This window comes from Eleginops maclovinus, chromosome 18 (genome assembly GCF_036324505.1).
Source record: "Eleginops maclovinus isolate JMC-PN-2008 ecotype Puerto Natales chromosome 18, JC_Emac_rtc_rv5, whole genome shotgun sequence".
Lineage (NCBI taxonomy): Eukaryota > Metazoa > Chordata > Actinopteri > Perciformes > Eleginopidae > Eleginops > Eleginops maclovinus.
In genome coordinates this window covers 23,905,950-23,933,671 of record NC_086366.1, presented here as the reverse complement: position 1 = coordinate 23,933,671, position 27,722 = coordinate 23,905,950, and the positions used below count along the sequence as shown (strand labels likewise).

The following is a 27,722-nucleotide window of genomic DNA, read 5'->3' as shown; positions in this document are numbered from 1 at the left end:
TCCCAGTGAGTTGGTGACAAAAACACGCAACATGTCAAGCGAAGTGGAGTATGACTGCATAGTGATCGGGGCCGGTGTCCAAGGCTCCTTCACCGCCTATCAGCTGGCAAAAAGGAACAAGAAGACTCTTCTGCTGGAGCAGGTGTGTCACACACACAGCTTTGTTCTATAGATTGTTTTTGTGCAGACCCTGCAGGAGGGTGGGAAGCAGGGACGTGCACAGGTACGGGCTAATGTTGCCCGGGCAATGGCCCGTTGGCCCTTTTTGGCTGACCTGCCCTTCTGGAGGGAGCAAGAGTTTTTTTTTTTTTTCTGTTGTGGCTGAATCAACATGATAAGCCCACAATTAGTATTGTAGCGTCTCGCTGCGGGAAACACACCTTGTCAGCGCTGTCATCTGCCCCCAGTCACGTGACTTAGTTTACAATCTGACAGCTGAGAGTAAAGGAAAGCCCTCCGAGTCCGGCCTCATACCGCTAAGGTGATCATACCAAATACCTGCCTGGCTTTGGTGGCCAATCCCCGGGTCAATCTGTCCCCGGAAATGTCAAATATGCTTTAAAAACACATAGCAAGGGGAAATAACATTATAACAAAGTTGATGTTTCAATGGCGTGGTGCTTGTTCGCAGCAATACAATTATTGTGGCCTTAGCGTTAGCAGCCTTCTTCTTCTTCTTCTTCTTCTTCTTCTTCTTCTTCTTCTTCTTCTTCTTCTTCTTCGTAATTGCCGGCTAAATTCTGAATACATAACTCGTTTCAGTGTGGACCACACAAGTGTTTTAAACCAGGTAAGTTTTTATTATTCATGTTCTATATCGCTAAGTGTGTGATTACACATTTTACGTTTTATACATATAATATTTATTATACTGTAGGCTATTGGTGCCGATGCGTTAAGACCGCCTCTAGTGTCGGATTTTGGAAAATTGGGGACTTTACTTCTTCTTGACACCGTCGGTTATTTACTGAAAAACACCTAAATATACTTGTTGTTGTGCTTCTGTCTTTTCTTCTGCTCCGTAAACTCCCTCAACGCTCGCTCTCTTCTCTTGATCGCCCTCTCACAAAGGGAGACCACTTCACTGTCCCGCTTCATTGCAGGATTTCTGCGGCTCTACCATTTTAGTTTGACCATCTGTTATTAAGTTATGGAATACTAAATAAACAAGTAATTCGATACCTTAACGTTACTGCGCTCATAAAGAATGATAAGAATAATGCGTATTGAACTGGTGTCATTAATTAGTGAGTTTATTTAAGGTAATTAGTTAGAAGCCCCTTTTCCAGTTTAGAGCAATAGCCCCTCCAAATGTCTGTGCACGTCCCTGGTGGGAAGTGATTCAGATACAGTCAACAGCAAAGTGAAACAGGGGTTTGAATGCACGTGTTTACAATGTGTGATGATCTTGTGTGTGCGTTACATTATACACATTGTAAGCAGTAGCTACTTGAGTTTGCTTGTGGTGAAAGCTGATTTGTATTTAGTAAAAAAAAAAAACATGTCAGCAGATTGCTAACCTCAAAAACTGAGGTGTGTTATTTCCATATCAAAGTTACTTATGTTTGTGATCTTGTGTTCATATTTTCCAGTTTGTCCTGCCCCACACACGAGGAAGCTCCCATGGCCAAACCCGCATCATCCGCAAGGCCTACGAGCAAGACTTCTACACCCACATGATGGATGAGTCCTACCAGCTGTGGTCCCAGCTGGAGAAGGAGGCGGGTGTCAAACTGTACAGGTAAGCAGTCAGCATTAACACAGAGCGAGGAAAAAGCCATTAAACGAAACACAGCAAAAGCTTCGCCACAACAGGGGGATTTGTCACATTCAAGGTGCGCGGCACACTCAAGAGCTGCAACTCAATCTACGGGAGCCATAAATGCATGACTTTCTCATTACCTCCGGCATCACTGAATCACCTCTTGACAGCTTCCATGCCTCTGAATGTGGAACAGGGGCTTTTGTCATCTCGCTAAACCTCAGATTTGCTTACGTTGTGTGTTTATTGATTTCAGTGGCATTAAACTGAGTGAAACCCTCCTGCAGCACCTTAAGTTTCCTGGTAATATAAAGTTGTACAGGAATGAGTGCTAAAGTTTGGAAATGAGTTCGCATTTTAGCCCTTCCCGTTTCCTCGTTTCAAATCCATCAGGTTTTTGAGGGTGTTGTCTGTCCGTAACTCTATTGCATCCTGAATTTCTCGAAAAAACTATTGTTATAAAAGTGGTGTGGCTCCTTTAAGGGTAGATCTGTGCGTGGAGTGTGTGTGTGTGTGTGTGTGTGGGGGTGGGGGGATTTGGGGGGGAGAGTGAGCGGAAATAGGTTAGAGAAAATGATATGAGACATGAGGATTGACGTTTACGAACAGAGTAGAGAAAAGTTGAATGGTGGAAGTTGAGTGTTATGTGTGCACAGTTTGAGCTGCTTGTTACAAATTAAAGATTGCAACTCCTCAGGACCAAAGCCGAATTCTGCTGTTTTGCTTGCCACCTGCAGCTGTGAAGAGAAGGGGGTTAACTCCAAAGTTAGTCACTTCGGCCCTGGAGCAGCACGTCTCCCCTGTGTTTTCCGACTGAGATCTGGAACCTGAAACAGGAATAGTTAACACTATGGAAAGGAGTGCCACCAATGACGTTAGGATGCAGCTTAATATATTTCCACTGTCTTAAACCCTGCAAATTAGTCAGCATTTCAGCAGTCTCAAAGCTAGGTTTTGGTTGGATGTCTGAAATAAATTGTGTGATTAAGAAATGTTCATGGTTAATCAAATTACATGAAATAAGTCATTAATTACCCACTCGTGAATGTCCAAAGCTTCTTTGTGAAATTAAAAGTAGCGTTACTAACAAATAAGTTGACTAAACGTTGAACATTAGCTGCCTTTAGCTTAGCGTTGGTCAGTGAGTGAAGTCATGCTACAGTGATGAAGCTTGTTGTTTAGCGTAACGTAAGCTATTTTCCTCTGGTGATGGCCTTTACAAATTATAAAGGAAGTACTATATATATTCTGCCAAACAAAACAACTAAATATCATACATTTGTCATAAACAAAAATCCAATGCTGCAATAATCCCAAGAACTATGGAAAGATCTCATTTATTTTGTTGAGGACTCCCTTGCCATGCTAACAACTGGGTCGGCCTACAAAAATATGTCATCACTGCACCACTCTATTACCTCTGCTTGTTCTTGGTACCAGAGAGCCGAATAACGCATTGATTTATTATTCATGTCTCTTCAGGGTAATAGTTCATGGTACCAAGCCACGCCCACATTATGTTCCCCTAGAAACACAGTTTCCCCATCCCCCTGTGCACCCATCCGAAGCTTGTGACTGATGGGTTCGCATCTGAAGGCCACCTGTGCCCTTGGGCTGGCAAAAAATGTCTGCATCACGATGAGAAATGTCCCGGCGAGGCAGTGTGAGCAATGTCTCCCACTTGTGCTGCTGCCTCTGGGACAGATGGAGCCATCGTAAGAGCGAGAGCGAATCTAAAATCTTTATTTTCTCCACATACATGGCAACATGTGTGCACATCCAGCAGCTGAGCTAGGGCAACCCATCATCGATTTTGACAGTTTGGACTAGATGAGGTATCATATTTATGATCTTACACCCGCATGGCTTTTCCTTTTTTCATCACACACTGTCGTAAACACACAAGCACACAGGGAGACATAGTCATAAAGTGTTGTGATGAATGGCTGAGCCTTTAGCTCGGGTTGTGTATGCCTTATGGCTGCTGACAGATGTCAGAGCAGCCTTTAGAAAACACTGCTGGCAAAGGGCAAGTCCACCATCTATCAGGCAGATTACTGAGTTAGACCCTATGTTTTCACAACCTCTGACTCTCGGACTCAATAACTTCTCACTGAAGCTGCTGTGATCAGCTGTATGACTGTCGACTAATGGCCTACGATGTACAGTCAATGCCTTCAATGTTTTCATAGCATACTTTTTTTGCCACCACACAGCTATTTGCTCTCTTGTTTTCTTAAGGTGCACATTTCAGTCTCAGCTCCTGCTTTCAAACTTAACTTAAAATAATGAAAACTGAAGCTAAAATTTGAATTATTCGTATCTTTTCCCAATAACCGATAACAGACTCCCTGTGTTAAACTTTGACCCATTGCACTTTATAGTTTTGAACTGACATTCCTGTGTTATAAAGGATAGCAGTTATGTCAGGCGCACTAAACTGTTAGTGTCTCTCTGATAGTCTGACTGTTGCTGTGTTACCAGATAAAAGCAATGTTTAGAGATACCATCACCCAGTAGAACCACATCCATGTTGAGGAACATTATTAATGACATGAGCATTAAATAAATTCAATCCCCAACCAGAAAGTCTGGATGACACCCATCATCACCAAAGGTATGTGGCAGGCATATGCTAAAACACTTGACCGAAATACACTCATCAGCTGTATTTAGTTGATGTCCAATTGCTTAGTTCTGCTGTGTATGTTCCACGACTGTTTCTATTTGTTATGCTTGCTCTGAGTGCTTTGTGTGCTAATAATGCTAATCGTGTAGCTGTTGCTGTCTTTATGGGCTCTTCTATCATGTCTTCAAATGTTTAACCATTCGGTCGCTGTGTTCTCTGCTCTTTGCACTTTGATGTGGGTTGCTCATGTAACATGCATTTATTTATTGACTTGTCACTTCTAGTACGCACCAAAGAAAATATGCAGCGAGTTTTTCTTTGTCTTGTCTTATTTTTCTCAGAAGTCTAAGTTTCTCTTAAACAGCAGTTAGTGGGTGATCTGACATACGATAGATGTACTAAGATCATTTTATCTTTCATCTTTTTGAGTGTATATGAAGCATCACAGACCAGCTCAGGCTTACTGAGTACTGGCATAGGGTTACACCTATCTGAGATGACAAATTCAAATTTGCCAGTAAAGTTTTGCTTTTATTTTGGAATGGCTCTGTGCAAACTTATTGTTGAAGGTTCGATTTGACTGGTGCTGTAACATCAGCATGAGAGGGTTTGCTGTTTTATAATTAAAAAATGTTACAATTCCATTATACCTCAAAAAACAAAATAGGTGATACCTTATATTACCTCCAGAAGTTTGACAAGGCCAATCCATCTTGAAGCTGTTGAGATATTTTACTGAATATGTGTAACTGAATTGGCATTCATCATCTGATGACAATGCATGCTGGTACAAAATGATATGCCAATCAAACAGTTTTGGACGAAAGTAGTGGACAGAAAACACTGCTGTACCTAAAACAAATAAGAATTAAAAAGAAAAAAATGTGTTAAAGTTTTGTCAATGGAAACCTACATGTTTGTACTGATAACATTGTACTTTGGTACAGGCACATCTCTGAAAACTGTTTTAATGGGTCATAACCCGAGCAGTCATTCAATTACAGAAAAGGAAAGTTACAATTACAACTTTCACAAGGTCAGAATGTGGGGTGGAATCTCCTTGACCTGCCTTGTAGCACTGTAACGCTTCATGTACAAATGAAATGAAAACTTTGAAAGCCATATAAAACCATGGAAAGACATAATGGTTATTTGAAATATTTTCTCCAACATATTATTTCAAGGTAGGGAAGGGAAACAACAAAGCGAACAGGGAGCAGTCAAAGGTGGACTGTCAAAAAGATTATTCTTTTGCTATTAAAATATTGTGTGTCAAGGTTAACTTAACTTCTTTTTTTTCCAGCCTTCAAATGTTTCAAGCAGTGAGGATATTTTTGGCTGTGCTAACATTTTTCTATTAACAAACGCTGAAGTTGACCTTTTGTAGTCCTTGACATCTGTGACTGTTGTAATAATACAAGTATCTGCTTGACCTAAATCTTCCTGTAACATTAGAATTAACGATACTTCCATGTGTCTTGACCATTTATAACCAAGGTCCTCCTCTCCTCTCAGACAAACAGGCCTGCTGGTGATGGGACCAGAGAACAGTGAGAGTTACCTGCTGTATAAAAACACCATGGAGAGGAACAATGTCCCCATGGTGATTCTGAGTCCTGACAAGTTCAGCCAGCACATCCCCAATGTCGTCCTGGCTGAGGGAGATGGAGCGCTGGTGGACATAAATGCTGGAGTCCTTTATGCTGACCGGGCACTCAAGACTGCACAGGTACTGCACAGAAACTGCTGACTGAGCATTAGACATGTTTGCTTAGGGAACTAAGTCAAGGCCGTCATGCGTTCCAATCAGGACATAATACCTAGGACTGAGCAATAGGGCTTTAATAGTTAGGAGCACAGGCAATGAATATGTGAAAGTTACTCTTTTGCTACACTATTTAATAAGGTGTTCAGCTAGCTTACTAGCTTACATTTCCTCTTTATCCCAATGTTAGCTTTATGATCATTTATTTTTTGTAGGCATACTGTTACTGCCTAAAGGTTAACCTCCGTTATTTAGAGCAGCTCGCCCTTAAAGGTCCCCTATTATGCAAAATGCACTTTTTGATGTCTTTTATAAATAAATATGTTTCCCCGGTGTGAAAGGAGACTCAGAAAGTGTCAGAAAATACACCCCTGTCTCTTTTCCTCCTTATTCACATCTCTAAAAAATGGGGGTTCAAACGAGCTGATCCAGATTTGCTTCGGTTATGACATCATATCCGAAATGAGGGCTGGCTTTACATTGAACTCCTGGCAACGCCTCGCCCACGTGACACGTCCCAACCTATTGTACGCAATATACAGTCAGCGAGCTGAATCCCCTCCGCAGCACCTCTGTGTATCAGCAGGATGTCTGCAGGAGGGACTTAGAGTTGTTGTGTATATAATACATATAATGTCTCTGTTCTAGTGGTAACCACTGAGAAGTGTTTCAGAGATAATGCCTGATGTGGTTTGGGACCTAATATGGGGTTTAATCATGACAGCATTTAGCTGAGTTTCTCCGTTAGAAACTTCTCTCTTCAGACAGAGAGCTGCGTGACGCTCCAAAGAGGCGTGGCCAGCAAATTTAGAGCGACAGTCACAGAATCAGCACTTCAGGAACAGGGCTGAAATAGAGGGGGATGAGGCATGCTTCAATGGGTGATCTGTTTGGTATTTTGAGCAAAACACTTCACAGACAAGTTTTGTATAGATATTGCTCTACAACATATTGTTAAAATATAGCATAATAGGAGAACTTTAAGGAGACTGAGCACCACAGCGCAATGTGCAGTGAATGTGTGAGAGTAACTTTTTTGCCACAATATCTAATAAATCGATTAGCTAGCTAACTTGCTTACATTTTCTCCAAATCCTAACGTTAGCTTTGGCTTACATTTGTTAAAACATTTTTGTAGGCATATTGTCTAGACTATCACACCGCATCGTCATCATCTCTAACAATATCATTCTCACCGATAGGCAAGAGGTAAACACTTTGTTTAATATACAGTACTTTTCAGATCAATCGGAACATTTTGTATTCGTTCATTTAAACTATCCCTATTCATTAATTCATTTAGAAATAGAATGCTCTGTTTCCCCGAACAACAACTCTCTCATTTCAGTGTAGAGTGTCAGATCGGTAAACAAACGCACTCTTGATCATCTGACTGCTTCTGTTTCTTGACCTGTGTGACATTATTTTAAATAATATTGCAATGTTCGGAAATGTCAACCTCTATTCCGCAAGTGCAATCTGATATCTGACAGAACTGTTGGACAGTGCAACAGTAAAATGAAATCCAGATTGGGATTAGCTGGGCTTGTCTTTTAAATTGCCTATATGACTTTATTCATTACTGTGATTGAAATCCAATCAAGAGTAATCATGAAGGTCTATAAATTGCATTCCACCTAAACGATTTGTATGTTGAGGTTGTTTTTTTTGTCCTTACTTTCCTTGGCTAAGATGAAAATGCACATTGTCCATGCAACATTTACAAAAGAACTCATTAGAGAATTGGGCTGAAAAATACCAAGATGTGGATAATTGAGCATATTTTATGCCCATTGTTTTAATCTAATAATAGCGCACACCAGCATTAATTCACATTACTGGACTGTCAGCACCGAGGAGAGGCACTAGAGGAGAACAGAGCCATCCATTGCTGCCAGGTCAAGCACAAAACTGTGCTTTGTTATTTCAGTGAGGTGCCATTTTCAATTGACTGGACAGATTGTTCAGCTGCTCTATTGTGAAGCAGCAGTCAATTATACATTAAAGCTTGTAGTGAGTGATAGATGTGTAGTAGATCCGTGGATTATTTCCGTGTGCATTTTCATGCCTTGACTCTTCAATAGCCTCTTGCCTTTAGTATTATATCCTAATAGATGTCACTATTGATCTGTCTTATTTCCTTATTATGTGTTTTCTATCTTTCTCTCTCTGTGTTGGTCTTTCAAAAATAAACCCAGGGCTGTATGCAGGGTCAGCTCAAGTCTGTGTGATGACCACATACCAACATTCTTTAACAAGTCACTGGACTGATGTTGGCTAGCTAAACTGCGCACTGTACAGTATGTGACACAAAAGCCCAAGTCTATGGCAAAAAATAAGCTTTGTTGCAAACACACCTTTTTGACACTAACACGTATTGTTCAGCAAAATAATTTCCAACACCACTTTAATACTAAAAATGTAAATGCAACAGGCAGAAGTAAATAGCTAACTTTAGGCTATAAATGAACTACACCCTTAACTAAGCTAAAGGCGGAATTGTGTTAGGCTGGATGACATTCTATTTATTTTTTTTGTCACTTGTTCACAACTGCCATTTTTAAGAGAAATAGAAGCTTTCTAACCAATAACTAATTTAATAAAACATTGACTTTGAGAGGAGCAAACCAGAAGTGCCAAAATCCTAACTCATTCAGCAGTTAGCATTTAGACCAACATTGCCTTCCCATGCTAGCGGTATGGCTAAACATTGCTTTTGAACAGCTTAGGAATGTGTTTTGAAGCAAGTTATGAGAACATATTGAAAGAGAAGTGTTAAACTGCACCGACAGGCAGCTGCACCTGCACATTTGATTGTTTCTTGACCAAGGTTTTCTAAAAAAACCACATTTGCAAAATACTTCTTAATTAGCTTATTAAGAAAGGCCTTTCCGAGAACCAGCACCTTATCGTGGTGGAGAGGTTTGTGTGTCCCGATGAACCTGGGGGCTGTGTTGTCTGGAACCTTGAGTTCCTGGTAGGGTCTCCCATGGCAAATTGGTCTCAGGTAAGGGGCCAGACCAAGATTGGTTCAAAAGACCTCATGAAAATAAAAACTTGAAAGCGAGGATACCCGGCCCGGAGGAAGCCCAGGGTCCCCTTCTGGAGCCAGGCCCAGAAGGAGGACCGGGCACAGCCCGAAAAAGCAACGTGGGCAACACCTCCGCTTCCCCGTCCCGTGGGCCCACCACCTACGGGAAACAGCGATGGGGTCGGGTGCGCTGCCAGAAGGGTGGCAGTGAAAGCAGAGGGTCTCGACGGACCAGACTCAGGCGACAGAAGCTGGCTTTGGAGACGTGGAATGTCACCTCTCTGGGGGGGAAGGAGCCGGAGCTTGTGCAGGAGGTGGAGCGTTACCAGTTGGATCTGCTGGGGCTCACCTCTACGCACAGCTCTTACTTCTGGATAGGGGTTGGACTCTATTCTTCTCCGGAGTTGCCCAAGGTGTGAGGCGCCGAACGGGTGTGGGGATACTCACAAGCCCCCGGTTGAGTGCCGCTTTGTTGGAGTTTACCCCAGTGGACGAGAGGGTCACCTCCCTACGCCTGCAGGTTATGGGGGGGAAAACTCTTGACTGTTGTGTGTGCTTATGCACCAAACAGCAGTTCATAGTATTCAGCCTTCTTGGAGACCCTGAAAGAAGTCCTGTATGGGGCTCCTGAAGGGGACTCCTTAGTCTTGCTGGGAGACTTCAACACACACGTGGGCAATGATGGAGACACTTGGAGGGGCGTGATTTGACGGAACGGCCCCCCTGATCTGAACCAGAGTGGTGGTTTGTTACTGGACTTCTGTGCTAGTCATAGATTGGCCATAACAAACACCATGTTCGAACATAAGGATGCTCATAAGTGTACGTGGTACCAGAGCACCCTAGGAAGAAGGTCCATGATCGATTTTGTTATCGTATCATCGGACCTGAGGCCGCATGTTAACATGTCAACTGATCACCATCTGGTGGTGAGTTGGGTTGAGTGGCAGGGGAAGCCTCTGGACAGACCTGGTAAGCCCAAACGTGTAGTGTGGGTGAACTGGGAACATCTGGAGGAGTCCCAAGTCCAGGAGGCCTTCAACTCACACCTCCGGCGGAGCTTTTCAGGCATCCCTGTGGAGGCTGGGGACATTGAACCAGAGTGGGCGGTGTTCAAAGCCTCCATTGCCGAAGCTGCGGCGGGGACCTTTGGTCTCAAAGCCTTAGGTGCCTCAAGGGGCGGTAACCCTCAAACCTCCTGGTGGACACCCGTGGTCAGGGACGCCGTCCGACTGAAGAAGGAGGCCTTTCGGGATATGTTATCCATGGGTACTCCTGACGCAGTTGCAAGGTATCGACGGGCCCGAAGGGCAGCAGCCTCAGCCGTGGCCGAGGCAAAGCAGCGGGTGTGGGAGAAGTTCGGAGAAGCCATGGAGAAGGACTTTCGGTCGGCACCAAAGTTGTTCTCGAAAACCGTCCGACACCTCAGGAGGGGGAAGCAGGGTACCATCCAAGCTGTGTACAGTAAGGATGGGACGCTGTTGACCTCAACTGATAGTGTGTTAGGGCGGTGGAAGGAACACTTTGAGGAACTCCTGAATCCGACAACTCTGCCCTCTATGTTAGAGGCGGAGCTGGAGTATGAAGGGGGATCAACTCCAATTTCATGGGGGGAAGTCACTGAGGTAGTTAAACGGCTCCACAGTGGCAAAGCCCCGGGGGTGGATGAGATCCGCCCAGAAATGCTGAAGGCTCTGGGTGTTGAGGGACTGTCATGGTTGACACGTGTCATCAACATTGCATGGAAGTCGGAAACAGTACCGAAGGAGTGGCAGACCGGGGTGGTGGTTCCTCTTTTTAAAAAGGGGGATCAGAGGGTGTGTGCCAATTACAGAGGCATCACATTACTCAGCCTCCCCGGGAAAGTTTACTCTAAGGTGCTGGAAAGGTGGCCGATTGTCGAACCTCAGATTGAAGAGGAACAATGCAGTTTTCGTCCTGGTCGTGGAATGACGGACCAGCTTTTCACTCTCGCAAGGATCCTGGAGGGGGCCTGGGAGTACGCTCATCCGGTCTACATGTGCTTTGGGGATTTGGAGAAGGCGTATGAGCCTTATCCCAAGTGAAGGAGTTCAAGTATCTCGGGATCTTGTTCTCGAGTGAGGGAACAATTGAGCGTGAGATGGGCCGGAGAATCGGAGCAGCGGGAGCGGTACTGCAGTCGCTTTACCGCACCGTTGTGATGAAAAGAGAGCTGAGGCAGAAGGCAAAGCTCTCTGTCTACCGGGCCATCTTCATTCCTACCCTCACCTATGGTCATGAAGATTGGGTCATGATGACCGAAAGAACGAGATCGCGGATACAAGCGGCCGAAATGGGATTTCTCCGCAGGGTGGCTGTAATCTCCCTTAGGGATAAGGTGAGAAGTTCAGTCATCCGGGAGGGACTCGGGGTAGAATCGCTGCTCCTTCGCGTTGAAAGGAGCCAGTCGAGCTGGTTCGGGCACCTAGTGAGGATGAGGAGGGATTATATCTCTTCGCTGGCCTGGGAGCGTCTTGGAATCCCCCAGTCAGAGCTGGTTGATGTGGCCAGGGAAAGAGAAGTTTGGGGCTCTCTGCTGGAGCTGTTACATCCGCGACCCTGACGGAAAAGCGGGAGAAGATGGATGGATGGATGGATGGATGGATGGATGGATAGAAAAGCTGTGTAGATGTACCGTTGTAACCTGGTTACCGTGGAGTCCTCGTATAGGGTTATATGATTGCTTGCATATTGTATAATTGGGGCGGTAGTGAGAGCACAGTTCTTTCTGTCAACACAAATTTTTTATCTGAATGTATAAACAGTCCAATGGTTAGCTCTGGAAACCAACATAGATGTCACTTAGTGTCATGATATCAGGGAAGTAACAAGTGTTCTGTTGTCTTTTCCCAGGGGCAGTTTCAGAAGCTGGGTGGGGTCATAAGAGACAAGGAGAAGGTGACGGACATCACGCCTGGCCCTGTTGTGACAGTTACAACCTCTGCTGGTGTTTACCGAGCCAAGAGCTTGGTAATCACCACTGGACCCTGGGCTAAAAAAGTGCTGGCCAACATTGGATTACAGTTGCCACTAGAGGTATTGCAATAATGGTCTTATAATTATAATAATAATACATTAACGTTATATTACACCTCATAGAGACTTTTCATACAAGCATACAACATACATACACATACAGGAATTTCTACTAATTGGTGTGTGGGGAAAAGGTGTACAAATGTGTTTTATGTGTGCATCTTTTATATACAGTATTATGCCTAAACACATTTCACATAAACTCTGTATGAATACAACTTGTCCATCTCATATCTAGTATTGCCACTAGGATGGTGCCTGTCCCCCCTAAATAGCCACTTCAACATGGCACAGAAACAAAAGCATTACTCCTCCATATTTAAACAGCTCAGAGGCCTTAGTCAGCAAGGCACCCTTTTCCATCTTGCAAAATGCCACACAGCCAGAAAAGAGTAGGTGATGGGAAAACAAGCAGACAGCTGTTAAGAGTGGAGAATTGGAGTTGATATTGGAATTGCATTATTCAGGCCAGCAGCAGGCTGGGGGGGCCTGGGGAATGGCATGCCTGAGTGAACTGGTAGAAAAGCACAGGCTCTGAGCTCGTAGCACGCCGGAGCACTTCTGTCTGCATTTCTATCATCCCCGGTGCACGGCCGGTTAGTTCATTACCCTGAAAGCTCCTGAACAATGTGTCCTTATTACTGCCACCCTCTGATGGACGTCATTTGTACAACCATGTGTACATTTCATTAAATCCCAATTTTCACTTCACCACTGCAGAGCTACTTTTGTAATTACACTTCTATTAGACCGAAGAGATGAGGAGGATGGAGGAGGTGTGGTAATATAAGGTAAGCTTGCAAGCTGCTACTGTCATGCCAGTCAATCAGTTGTAGGGCTTTTCTGACATCTATAATTAACATCAATTATGAGCCTTAACGCACTAAAACAACTGCAAAAGCAAATGAATTAAATTACTGCTTTGTACCCTAGCTTCCCGCCATGATTCCAGCGTGGATTCAAACCATGAATTATGATAGTGAAAAGGCAAAGAAAGCTGAGGAATGTATTGCTCTGAATGGAGAACACTGGACATCACTATAGTATTTAGTTTTATACCATCGCATCAAAAAATATGAAGAACTCTTTCCCTAATTACAATCAGGTTTCTGTGCGTAAACGTAATCAAAAGGATAATATCCCTTTTTATTACTTTTGTTGTGCTTTTACTGGCCTACAGGAAATCCTTTCCAATAACACTGGAGGACAAATCTTTTTTCCTCCTTCTGGGTAAGGAATATATATTTCTAAGTTTATCGATGGACAGGATCTCCTATATGGTGAGAGGAATCATTACAGAAAACATAGAAGTTTGATCCTATAGCGTTTAATCATAAAATTAAGAGATTAGAAAAAGGAAATAGGAATATTTTCTTCATAGTCATGCAGTATGTTAACAGACACTGACATCAACACCAATGACATCATTTGTCATTTTTATCAGAGGATGTGTTGTGTTGGTAGGCTGTCCTCGTAAAACTCTCTGCATTTCATCAAAAAGGACGCGCAGTAAACCGTACAGTTGATCATTCAGTCTTTTAGGAGGACATGGCTGGTACTAATGGTTTTCTGGTTTTCACTCCTCTAGGTGGTGAAGATCAACGTGTGCTACTGGAAAGAGAAGGTTCCTGGAACATATGACGTGAATAAGCGCTTTCCCTGCTTCCTGCTGACTGAGGGCGTGGAGTCTAATAGCCACATCTACGGCCTCCCGTCCAACGAGTACCCCGGGCTGGTTAAGGTACGTCTGACTCTCCAGAAGTGAATCCCTCCATAATGTGCAGAACCATCAAATATTCATGGTAATAATATAAAGTGGACTGTATTAATGATGATTTAATTTTTAATGTGAATTTATCTATCTGTTTTTATAGATGATCTTTTGACTTCATTTTTTAAAACTAGTATATACACTATGCGTGCACTGAAGCAAACTTGAGCTTTCTTTATCTAATTTAAGGGGCCCTTAAATGAGATCTTTGTGATTTTTATATCATTTATCCATCCTTACTTTTGGTAAGTTGGTTGGGTGTCGCAAAAAAGTCAACAACAAAAAACTTTCAAGGGGTTGAAACCTTCTTAAACAGTGATGTCATTCAAACTACAGAGCAAGTCCCACCAGGTGGAGCTAAGCGGAGCGCTGCGACTAAAGCAGGAGGTCCCCCACCACCCAAACAACAAAAGCTGGACTTCAATGCAAAACCAGTAAGAGGGGGAGAGTTGAAGAAGTTGCTCGTGCAGTATGTTGGACTCATTTATGTTGAAGGCGGGGGGCGGCAGCTGCTGAAAGTAACTAATAAAGTAACTTGTAATCTAACTTAGTTACTTTTAAAATCAAGTAATCAGCAAAGTAACTAAGTTACTTTTTAAAGGAGTAATCAGATTAGTTTTTCAATGTAACTGTGGCAACACTGTTCTTAAAAGCACTGTATTCTAAACAATATAAATCAATTGGCAGTATTTTGTTATTTGTATGTATTACTCCTTAATATGAATTAATACTTATAGGGTTTGTACTGTAATTGAAAATGTTTTGGCAGAGAAATGCATGATTTATTTATGTAATATGGTGGCTACAACAGCCCTAAAGACTGGATCATGTACTGGATGTAGATATTCCTAAAGGAATGCAAATATCAAAACAAAAATGTGCCAAAACACATGCAAACGAAGAAACATCTTCATCAACTCCACAACACATGCGCAGGATTTAGAAAACATTCACCAACTAGATGAAACATATGCAACTTTTACCAAATCTGTCACTGGAAACCTACCTAAATTATTATTATATTATATTATTATTATACAATATGATCACATGATTCCTTTTGATATCATTGCGGATCTGCTATAAACTAGCTAGCTAACATAGCTAACCTAGTCAATTCAAATATATTGATACAACTTAATAATCCCCTAACGTCAACAGGTCCCAGATGTGTGCATCACTTTTTAGTGTCTCGGTTTCTGTTGTGTTTTGAGCTTCTAGGTTTTATTTGCAGGGTTTTGTATTTTGAGCATTTTATGCATGCTTCGCAAATTTAGTGATTGTCTTGTAAATGTTGAGCATGTGTTGTGCAGATGTTTCTTCCTTTGCATGTGTGTAGGCACATTTTTGTTTTTACATTTGCATCGTTTTAGAAACTGCAGTTTATTCCTCCTAATCTAAGTGTTCTGGGCCTTTGTAGCGTGTTTGCACCTGTCGGACACCGTAACTTAACTCTGCTCCCTCAACATAAACTGCTCAGTATGACAACATTTTGCTGGCATGCTGATTTTGAGAATCACATTGCCACGGTAGAACGATTGCGGTCCAATCAGAAATAACAATCCCTGCCACAAAATCAACTGTAAAATATGATGTGTCCTTCCTCAACATCAGATTAATGGTTGGGGTTGTGCTGGGCTTGATGTCATCTGATAGCACATATCTATTTTGGGCGGTATGGCGGGCCAGCAGGAGCTCACAGCCTAATAGCAGACCACATGCATGGAAGAGAGGGGTGGACAGATGGTAATGCCACGTCACATTATTCACTGAGACGCAGCCACCGAAGATACTGTATGTCCCAATGTTTGGACCAATTTACAACATTTGGAAAAAAAAACTGAAGCAGGAGAAAAGAAGTCTAGTTCCTTGCGGGGTGTTTTTTGTTTTTGCTGCATGGACCTGACAGAGAAACATAAACCCTTTTTCTTTCACTGCCTCCTCGCTGTGCTGACAGGAGACGCTTTGGAAGTATGGAGTTTGTGAATGACAGTCACTCCTCCTCCCTTTAACAAAAGCCTAATGACATGTGAAACACATTATTTCCTGCCTTTTTACTTAGCTTTAAATAAAATATTACCTGATGGCATACTAATACTCCTTCAGCTGTATAAACAGAGCATTGGCATCCTGTCCTCATACCGTACTCACATGGTTACTTAAAAATAATACTTTTCTATAAGATCTGTTGTCCAAAATGTACTTTTCTTTAAGGTTCCTTAACATTTTTAATTTCTATGAGACTGGTGCATTCAATTTGTTGTGCTTATTTTGTGCGTAGGAGTCATACTCTTTCTCACACTTAAATGAAATGTCCTTTTTATTTTCCTTTTGTGTTTGAAACCAGAGCAGACTGGGCTCTGATTTCTGGTTACAGAAGGTGGAAGAGGTGCTGCAGCACAGGCAGTATGAGAAAAATAAAGACCTTTTTGAACATTAAAGCATGGAAACATGTCACAGTAGTGGAGCAAAATACAAATATGAACCTGAAAAGGAGCAAATGTCTTAAAAATGTAATAAACTACTATAAATAAACATAAATATAGATACAGAATACAGTTTGATGATGTTATATACAGTATGAACAACGGAAGCATGGTTGCAAAGCGTTTGCTGTTGCATGGAAAAATAATTATGATTTTGATGTCTTGTGTGTGCAGATTTGCTACCATATAGGAGGTCCGACAGACCCAGACCAGAGAGACAAGCAGACAAGCAGGTTTGATATCGACATCCTCAAACGCTACATAGCCCGCTGTTTTCCTGGCCTCATCCCAGATCCAGCTGTGGTGGAGAGCTGCATGTATACGGTCAGTCCCACAACATGCAGAACACTCATTAAAAGTCATACTTTCGGGAGGCAGAGGTGTAAAGCTACACGATTTGGAAAAAATAAGTAACCGTAACCAGGTTGTTAGAAGAGCTTCAAAAGAAAAGAAAAAGACCAAACATAGAGAGTAGGACATTTATTTAAAACTGCATTTAAACTCAAACAGGCTGTTCATCAGCTGATCAAATGTTTAAGACCATAGCCTTAAAAAGTCACAATCTGGGCCAAAATCGTCCAGGCATTCACACTGTCATGACCTCTTTATGGCAAAGGCAGAAAGGCTTTCTGTCTTTGAACGGGGCAGGATTATTGAGCTGCACAAGCAAGGCTTCTTGCAACACGCCCTCGTTGCCGAGGTTGGCACAGTCAGACGTTTACACTTCTTAAAACATACTGAGGGTTACGGGACAAAAGAGGTAAGCCCAGAAAAAATCCACCTGCGCTGAGCCAGAGGATCCTACGGGTTCACTGTAAAGACACAGGCAAATCCTCAACCCAAATTCAGGCAGTCACAGATGCTGACTCCAGCCCAAAAACCATAAGAAGGCATCTGCTAGAGAAGAGTTTAAAGAACCAAAAAGGTCTTCGAAGGCAACAGCTCCTCGTCTGGACTTTTCAAGGGAGCAACAAACATGGGACAAAGTTCTATCTTCAGACGAGAAAATATGTAACTTGGATAGTCCTGATGGCTTGCAATGTAACTAGCATGACAAGGAGATCCTGATGGAGATGTTTTCTACATAGCACAGTGGAAGAGGCTCCATCATGATCTGGAGTGCTTTTTCCTTGAATGGCACAATGGAGCTTCGGGTTGTGCAGGGGCGTCAAACGGCAGCTGGCTATGTGGAGATGTTGCAGCAGGCATCCTTCCTGACTGAGGGCCCTTGTCTGTGTGTTGATGATGGGTCTTTCAACAGGACAACGCTGCAGTTCACAACGCCAGCCTGACGAAGGACTTCTTCCAGGAGAATAACGTTGCTCTTTTGGACCATCCTGCATGTTCTCCTGATCTAGATCCCATTGAGAACATTTGGGGATGGATGGCAAGGGAAGTTAAAAAAAAAACAGACGTCAGTTCCAGACCGGGGATGCCCTTTCATGAAGCCATCCTCACCACATGGAGCAACTTTCCCAGCAGCCTCCTGGAAACACCCGCATCAAGCATGCCTAAACACATTTTTGAGGTTTTCTACAGCAACGGTGGAGCTACTCACTACTGATAGACTTAAAGTTCTGTTTGGTTTTATTTGGGGCTATGGTGCTAAACTTTTGATCAGCTGATGAACAGCCTGTTACAAATAAATTGCCTCTATTTTTGGTCTCTTGCTCTTGTCTTTTTCCCCCAGTCTTAAGATTTTGTTTAGGAGTGTATTTATTAAGTGTAGCAATAACTAAATTATGAGTTGTGATGAAATGTGTTATTGTAATGGACATTGCCGCTTTTGGAGCCACTTAAGACTGTTCATGTTGTCTTTTTTCTTTATGTCCTGCTGTAAAACCAGTCAGTAACAGGACTGCGTAATCGACCAAAGAGTTAACAGTGTATATAAATATATTATCGGACAGGTTCATTTTTGAATGAAAATATGTAGAGTATGAGTTGCTGGCTGCGTGTCTCCAATGCAATCCTTTGTGTGTGTGTGTGTGTGTGTGTGTGTGTGTGTGTGTGTGTGTGTGCTGTTCAGCCGCTCTGCCCTCCAGCAACCCAGCGAGCAGCTTTAACCACGATCACATATTGAAGCTGTGGGAAAACATCATTTCTGTGACCTTGTCCAAAGCCCCTGAAAATCCCGACGGTCACGCTTTTTTCTCACATAACAGCTTCTGTTTTGTTCCATTAGCAGTTATTTTCAGAGGAGGACATGGAGTTAAATCGCCTGTGTCTCTGCAGTTGAGTCAAATGTTTGCCTTTATTAGAAGTGAATGTATTCCAAACTCTTTCAGTCATAAAAAAATGCACAAAGTCTTTGACTGGAGCTGGAATAATGTATGTGTTTTTTCCAATATAAGGTACAAGAAAGTACAAGAAAATGGGGCAAACCTGCACAGTTTAACTAGCAAGGTCCAAAACTGGTAGCTCTGTCCGAGTCTTTATTCTTGCTTCTTATGTTTTGTTGTTTTTGCAGATGACGCCTGACAGTCATTTTGTGCTGGACTGCCACCCTGCCCACAGCAACATTGTGTTTGGAGCCGGATTCTCAGGTACTTCCCAATACAACACTTTCAAACATAATGAAGAAAATGTAAAGGGTCCTCTTTTACAAATCAAGTGTGTTTGGATAGATTATCCAGCTTTTAACATTGTCAGATATCACACAACTACTTGTTTCACCTATATTTGGAAAGTATAGAAGTCAAATTGTCTTTGTTAGCATTGTGTTTTTTCTTCTTTATCTATTGGTAGAAGCTGTAGCCTAGTAACAGCAGATCCCAGCAGCATTCCAGCAGTGAGGATTTATTTGGAACAATTATGAACTGTAAAATTATATAAAACACGCTGTAACACATACTGACCTTTAATATAATCACTATTTTAATTAAGTGATATAACAGGTACTGTTTACATGCACCATAATAGTTAGCATTTGCTAGCATAAAACACAAGTAGAGCTAATGCTGATTGAAATTGCCCCTTTTTTCTAGTTTTTCTGGTAGTAAAATTAGAGTATTAAACAAAACATTTGTCATTGCTATATATTCTCTGGGCAAAATAAATGTCAGTATGCATAAGCGTCAAATAGTTGTACAATTATTTTGGTCATGACCAAAGAAATAGACAAAAGAAATGCCCCTGCACAGAAACGTCAGCAGCCAAATGGATCAGCATCACTTGTTCCCTCCTCACCAAGAAGAGGAAAGTGTGATAGTCAGTTTTATTTTTTGATGGATTTAAAAATAAAACTGAATATAGAGTTTGAGATGGGCCTCCCTTCATTCCTATAAAAGTTTGCTCAGTGGCACAAGAAGTCAATATCTCGAGTACCTGTATCTGTGCCCATAGAGCAAGCGCACATTGATTTCCCTTTTGAAGTCCCATAACCAATCCGCAGGTCACTACCATTTTTCAGAACATCTGTATTATGCTTTAAGCATATTTTACAGTCTTTAGGACTAAGTTATTTAAATAGGAGCTATCCAAGTCTTTGTCCTGTGAAGTTTACAGACATTTCCCTCTCAATGTAAATCAATTAATTGTAGTACCACTGTTTGGCCACTACACAAATGTGCGTCAACACCTGCGCACTACCTTGGGGCTCGGTTACATGTGGCCAGTGGTGAACATTTCAATGTCCCTGTCAAATTTTGGTCAAACACTGTTTGTGTAATTGAGCTAGAAAACAATTGGTAGGCAGGCTCTACAAAGACATCATCATCAACGCCCACCTTTGGTTTCTTCTCAGCTGTCCTCCATGACTTCAGACAAAGCTGCCTTAGGAACTGCTTTGTTCCAGAAAGGCTCTACAGAAAAGTTTCAAAGCTTTATTCATAATGTTGACATTCAAATTCAAAATCAACTTTTGAAATTGACATTTATTTCCTCTTTTTGTTTTTATTTCAAGCTGTAATTTCTATGTGGGTTGAGGCCTAGTCTTAGAACCAAGGAGAGGCAAAGGGAAAATCATTTTCTTAGTACTGGTTAGAAACAGACATGGCAGTGAATATTATACTATATACACAATTAGATTCCTGTTGTGGCTGCGTAGGATGTGGTGCCAAAGATCACTTTTTTTTTTGCCTTTTTGTAACATAATGTGACTATACCCTAATTTGGTTGCACAAACCTGAGTTGTACAATGACATAAATGACCTTAAGTCTAGATGTTTTAACACATTTTATTAATTCACTCTCTTTTTAAAACAAACTTCCTAACCTATATGACAACCTATTCAGCCAATAACGGCCCATCCACAAGGTTCCGTTGCATTGACGCTTGACGCACCTTCCCATTTACTTTGAATGGGGTGACGTCAAGCGTTGCCAAACTGCATTGTGGTTCCGTTGCTTCGCTTTGGCTCCGTTGCTCGCGGGGAAAGTTGAGAAAAGTTCAACTTTTCAAGTGTCAACAGAAGCGCCAGCCAATCAAACCCGCGTATGCAAATATCCCAGCACAAGCACTAGCCAATCAAACCGCGTGTATGTGTGTCCGAGGCGGGAGATTAATGTGATTGGTTGTTGGTCACGTTAACCCCAAGCGCCAGACACGCCCACCGGCAAGCAGCAAAGCAACAGAACCGTGTGTACGCTGCGTAAGACAGGACTTGCAATGTTATCCAGTGTCTTTTAAAGCTATTTTCTCCTATTTTATGATTCACTATCAACAGTTATTTGCAATCTTTCAATCTTTAAGAAGGTCAAATAAGCGTGCGAGCTAGTCAAGGCAGTCAACTCGAGCTACAATGACACAAATAAACGTCACCTGCCTTACCCCCCTCATACCACCAAACAATCACATTGTCCTAAATCTATTTAAGCTAGAAGATTATATGATTATATACAACTTAAAGAGGCCCTATTATGCTTTTTGGGGTTTCCCTTAGCTTCAGTGTGATATATAGGTTTTTGTGCAGGTCTGCAAAGGCTAAAATCCCAATCCCAAAACACTCCCCCTCCTGCCTGAAAACACCTCAAGTTTATTTCAGTAATATAGTCACATAACACATCACTACGTAACACCCGCGTGTATTGGCTATCCTCCAACACATTTTACGTGATTTGCTAAGGGGAGGGACATCTCTAAGCAGTTGACCAATTACAACGGAGACGGCCAGCTAACCAATCAAAACAGACTGGGCTCTGGTTTCAGACAGAGGGTGAAAAGAGGTGTTGCAGCACAGGCAGTATGAGAAAAATAAAGAGCTTTTTGAACATTAAAGCATGGACACATGTCACAGGACAGAAGCTACATACAAATATGGACCTGAAAATCTAAATAACAGGTCCTCTTTAAACGTGAGTTGTCTGACTGAAATTCAAATATTTTTATCAAGGCAATGGTGGAATGGTTTTAAGTGGATTTTGTGTCCGCACAGTCTGCAGAGATATCCACAGTCTGCAGGACATACCAAACCTCCCACACAGATCCTTAACTTTTAATGAGATGCTCTTGTCCTTTGTGAGAGGTGAAAGCTCCCGTGCCTCGGGTTTACACTCGTGTTCTTCTCTAATTAACATGGCGGCGGCCCCCTGAAGGCAGGCAGGGCTCCACCTCTCCTCTGCTGCAGTTACTTCCATTGTCTCCTGGCACCTTTCCATCTCTCCATGCAGTCATGTCCTTTACCTAATTATCACTGTAATTAATATCCTGCTCGCAATCCTCTGCCTTCAGGGGATCGAGCTGGGATAAAGGGACATAAAAGTCTAAAGACCCAGAGTAAAAAAGTGTTGGTAAAATGAATTACATACCAATTAATTTTTTATAGAAAATATTGTGTATCTTTTCAACTTTTAGGTACTTGCACTGTAGTTTTATCACTTTATAGTACTCGGTATGGAAGTCAATGTTTTACTTTCTACTCTACTACATTTATTTGACAGTTTTAGTTGCAGGTTATTTTTTTTATTTAGATTATTAGCAAATACAAAATATGGATTAAATGTAATGTTCTTTGACTTATAATTATAGGTGAAAATATCCACCAGCAGTATATTAGGCAATTTGATTAGCTCTTCATTTACCAGCCAAAATACAAATAAAAACATAATAAAAAAAAGAATAATAATAATTTTCCAGAAATTGAATGCATACAATTCTGAAATGGGCCGTTTCACTTTAAGATTACTTTTGGTACTTTAACTATATTTTAATGACGATAATTTTGTACTTTTACTCAAGTGTAAATTTGAATGGAGGACTTTTACTTGTAACCAAGTATTTTTACAATTTAGAATTACAACTAAAACCCGAGTAATTGTTCCACCACTTATTATTATTGTTATTTGTTCTACAGCCTTGGAGTAGTGAATTTAGTACAGTACAACACTGAGAAAGTGAAGCCATTTCTGTCAGGAGATTGTGCTGTTTGATGTGCTCTACCTCGCTTGTGAATGAACGATGGGTGAGGGTGTCTAATCTTTGAAAAGATTATGTAGGGTTGCGTTAAATGATATTGTCATCTTTATATTATTGACAATAGTCATATTTTTGTATACTTTTTGAATCTTATTTATCACAATTTTGTAATTATTTAGCCCTAAGATTTGAGGTCTTTGATAAAAAAAAACAAGTGAGCCACTGTGATACTTAATGTCAGACTACAAAAATAAGTCAGCACTGCACAACTCTATTAACATGCTCAACAAACCCTGACGTCCTTTTTTGATAGTGCAGTATTATCTTTTTAAAAAATAAGCAGAGATGGTGACCTCACATCATGACTTGTCCTCTTATTTCATCTCATTTGTATCCTTGTAATGTTCACAGACTGAACCCATTGACAGGCGACCAGTGAACATCAACATTTATAAAATGTACGTTTGTCAGTCGAGTGTCTCCAGAGAACAACTTTAGCCTCTGCTCATTCTGTTTATTAGTCAGCGTTAATTATTCTCCGTGCTCTTTGTACCGTACTGTGGCGTCTGTGAAGACGCTCAGAGGAATATTGGAGAGGTTCACAGGCCTCTATCTAATACAGAAAAAAATGTGTTGCCTTCCTCCCCCTCCTTCACTATGTGCATTTGTCATCAAAGCCCGACACAAGTGCTTTAAAGCAAGTGCTGGGGGGGGGGGGGGGGGGGGGTTGCCATGGCTACAAAGTCACCCTGCGGGCTCGGCCATCTATTGAGGTTTTCCTTTCTCCTTCTCTGGCGAGATGAAAATTCACGCGGCAAAACTGTCAGAGCCAAGCTTTTATGACTTCAAAGCCAGGCAGAATCCACGGGAGCTCCGAGACCTTTGTCAGATGGCAATGTGCTGCATTCCTCAAGCCCTGTTGACATTCACAATTTGCCTGTCAGACCATAGCAACAAGGACAATCACACTGCTGCAATTTTGAAAACACACACTCTCTCATCTCAGTCCTGGGCTTGAGCACATGAAGCCATTACAGAGAGAGAGAGAACAAAATCTCCCTTAATTTAGAGTTTGGTCCTAGAGTAGATGCTCAGTGACAGGCCTCATAACAATAGTTTTTTATGTACTTTCTCATGAGGATCTTACCCATCGCCTAAATCAGACAAAGGCCCCAAGATGCTGCCTATTTATAGGCTAACTACGAGGTGGAGGGCATGGAACTGCGGGATGTTGATTCATCTAACATGGACTAATAATCTACGTACGTACTTTGCTCACTGTCATGATTTGTTTTTTCCAGGTCACGGCTTCAAGTTCGGACCAATCATTGGCAAGCTCCTGTGTGAACTCAGCCTGGGAGAAGTGCCCTCCTATGACCTGTCACCTTTCCGAATCAGGCGCTTCCAGGAAAACACCAAATCAGCTTTATAGAGCTGGACCTGATAAGCCAAGCATAAACAAATCAAGTTGAATTTTAGCTGCAGTATGATTTGAGATGGTAATTTAGCCCTTAGTTTTTTAAACACAAAATGACAAATGTTTCGTCTGCTGCTTTTATGTGAAGAAATCAGTATGTGTTTCCACCTCCGCAATGTGAAATCAGATGTGTAGCTCTAATGCAGCATGAAGGTCAGTGTGTTCTTACGCAGTTAGGTTAACAGTCTGCAGCTTTTTGATGATTGAAAACAACTCTGGTGTCTGTACGCTGAATATAAAGCTACAGCAGTGGTTAGCTTAGCTTGCATTGGCATGGAAGTACAGGAAAACACATAATGGAGCCTGGCTCTGTCAGAAAAGGTTGCTACCAGCACTTTCACAATTTGCTCATGAAAGTTGCTCATTGGCATGTTACGCTAAAGAAGCCTGACTCTCAAAAACAAAAACATCTGAACATTCAAGGGTTTTTATTATCATGTGCACAGTCACTACAGTGTAGTTATGGCATTGAAAATCTTAGGTCCCGAGCTCCTACAACAGTGCAACATATTATAAAAGGACATAAAACAAAACAATAATAAAATAGGAATAGAAATAATACAATAAAACTAACAGTAGTGCAAAATGAATAGTGAACAGAATATAAACACATGATGGCATGATGAAAGTGATGAAGTTTATTCAGGATTCTATGTACATGTAGTAGAATTAAATATACAATAACAGCATGCAAGAGTTAAGATTACATATTGTACAGTGATCTACAATTAAATACTGTTTGTAATTAAATAAATAGTGCGATGCAACCAGGGACATTTTGGGGGTTATGGAGTCACTTCACAGAGCTCAGGTGTTTAGCAGTCTTATGGCCTGTGGGATGAAACTGTCTCTGTCTCTGGTAGTTTTGGTCCTGATGCCGCCTGCCAGACAGCAGCAGACAGAACAGTTTTTTGCTGGGATGATGGGGGTCTTTTAAAATACTGTGGGTTTTCTTCCTGAGCCGCTGGGTGTAGAGGTCCTCCATGGAAGGCAGCTCAGTCCTGGTGATGTGCTGAGCAGTTTTCACCACCCTCTGTAGAGTCTTACGGCTGAAAGCGGCACAACTGCCGTATCAGGCCATAATGCAGCCGGTCAGGATGCTCGATGGTGCACCTGTAGAAGTTGCAGAGTATCCTGGAGTCCATGTTGAACCTCTGCAGCCTGCGGAGGAAGAAGATCCGCTGTCGAGCTGTTTTGGTTCAAGGGATTTTCATGCCATCTCCCGCATAGAGCATGCGCACGTGGGATTCTCTTAAGCCCCGCTTCCAATCCGCTGCCTCACATTAGTGTACATTCTGGTCTCGTTCAATCAAACGAATGGTAAAGGGAACATTTTAATTAGTATGTTAATTTACCTAAAAATGATTGATTATGATGTGCCTTACACCCAAGTTCTAGTAACATCATTTAGCCACTATGAGAATTTGCTTTACCCACCAATTGCAATTCTTACAGTAGGGGCTTTATCAACAGACCAACGTTTTCTGGTTTCGCTTTTTTGAATGAGGAACACAGCCTATCGCTGCCTGAAGCCACAAGTTATTTCCTCTCACGCATTGCACGCTGTTAGCTGTAGACTTTGCGATGTGTGAAAGTGCCATTTTTTAAGCCAAGAAGGATTAAACATTAGGCGAAACCTTGTTGGATCTATTGCAACTAGTTCTTTAATGTTGGTTTGGTGTGTCAGGGCCTTTAGCCATTCAAAGGTGGATAGCAAAGGACCAGTAGGTTCTCAATTTCAAAAGTGAGATTCTGTTTTTTTGTATATTTCATGTTGATCAAAAGTTTCCATGAGAAAAAGCTTTGTTCACTTTCCTGCGTAAAATGGTTTCTCAGAGCTACCTGGGTTCTTGTGAGAAATTGAGACCAATCAGTGATAGGTTGTCACCAAGAGCTTTCTAGCTCAGCTACATATGGTGCTATAGCACTAGCATTAACAGTAGTTCTATTCACTACCATTTTAAAGTTGTGAAGTTCACCATGGTACGCTTTATCCCCAATGTGTTATGACATTCTACACACATTAAAGGCATTTTATTTGAAGAAATGACAGAAGAAACAACCTTTTGAATAATGGGTCCAGCTGTCCTCAAAAAGAACACAAACCTTATGTAATGAACCAGAAAAAAACTAATTGATTCTGACCAGAGGAACAACATCAACAACTACAGTCTAACAGTGTTGTGCAATTGTAAATTCAGCCATCTGTGACAAATGGTAATAAAAAAAAAGCTATAATCTCATTGGCTCATATGATTTCATAAATCAGTAAACCTCCCTCTCCCTGCTTTCCCAGCATTCATCATTTTGCCATCTAAGTGCATGGTTAAAAAGACATCAACCATCAGGCCGTTTGTCTCTGTGATGCAAGCTGCGTGCTTAGGCTCCAGAGGTGGCCCTATTGCCTGGATCTATTTCCCGATGTACCGGTAAACATTTTAATCACTAATCAGACGGCCTATTACAATGGATGCCAACCACGGCCATCAGCGGGAATGGGAAAATTATGCAGTGGAGCGGCAGAGATCAGTGAGCCGGTTGCTCCCTTGCCTCTAAGTGACTTCAGATGGATAGCACGGGGCCATTATGCAAATTGTGAGAATTAGAAGTACATTAAACATGCAAATGCAAATATTCAACCACCAATAATCACCAAGCAGGGCCAACTGAAACACCTATGTGGAACATTATCTAGCTTGTAACATTCCTCAAAGCCTAGAGAAAAGCCAACTTTATTCTGCTCATGATTCTGTTAGCCTCATAATTGGTAATGGAACCCAGTCCACTTATTGCATTATGGTGCCAGACCAGGGCTCACACTGTACATCAATACCAGTAGAGACACTGCAGAGGGGAGAATATGTTGCAGGGAGCTCAAGTTAAATGAATCTTCTCTCAGGAAACACAGGTTAGCAAGAATAATTCAGATGGAAACGACGTTCCAGAAAAGGAGGTTTCAATTTGAGGAAAAAAATGTATATTAAAGGTTGTACATTTACAGAAAAAGCAACTTAATCTCATTTTTTTTATTTTATATGATTGTTAAAGCTGATAATATGAGAGATATTAGTATCAGGAGGGTAGAGAAACCAAAACAGAGCGAAAATGAGAGAGAATATCGGAATTACATTCATCAGGTAGAGACAAATATGACGCAAGTGTGTGTTTATTTCCTGTGCTTGTTGCACTGGCCGAAGGTTCAAAATTCAATTTATATAAATAAATGTATGCAGTTTTAAGTACAATGTGTATATTTGCAGGGCCTAAAGACAGTCCCAGTTATTTATGGCTATGTGAAAACTGATAATAAATAATACATCAATGCTTTCAGCATCTGTAGAGCTTTGACAGTTTTGTCAAAGTTTATTAAAGATTCAACTTTTATTCAA

At 41.7% G+C, this 27,722-nt stretch overlaps 1 protein-coding gene across 2 annotated transcripts; it reads left to right on the top strand.

Moving 5' to 3' along the window:
- On the top strand, window positions 1-27,722 carry pipox (pipecolic acid oxidase). 2 transcript variants are annotated; one of them, XM_063907590.1, is made up of 9 exons: window positions 437-680; window positions 723-790; window positions 1,593-1,741; window positions 5,907-6,120; window positions 12,062-12,244; window positions 13,833-13,985; window positions 16,676-16,825; window positions 18,972-19,047; window positions 24,158-27,722. In XM_063907590.1, exons 1-9 carry the CDS (start codon window positions 602-604, stop codon window positions 24,286-24,288), a joined length of 1,203 nt encoding a protein of 400 aa, XP_063763660.1. In that variant the 5' UTR covers window positions 437-601; the 3' UTR covers window positions 24,289-27,722. The 2 variants fall into 2 exon arrangements, with proteins under 2 accessions (XP_063763661.1, XP_063763660.1); XM_063907591.1 differs by lacking the exons at window positions 437-680; window positions 723-790 and adding an exon at window positions 1-142.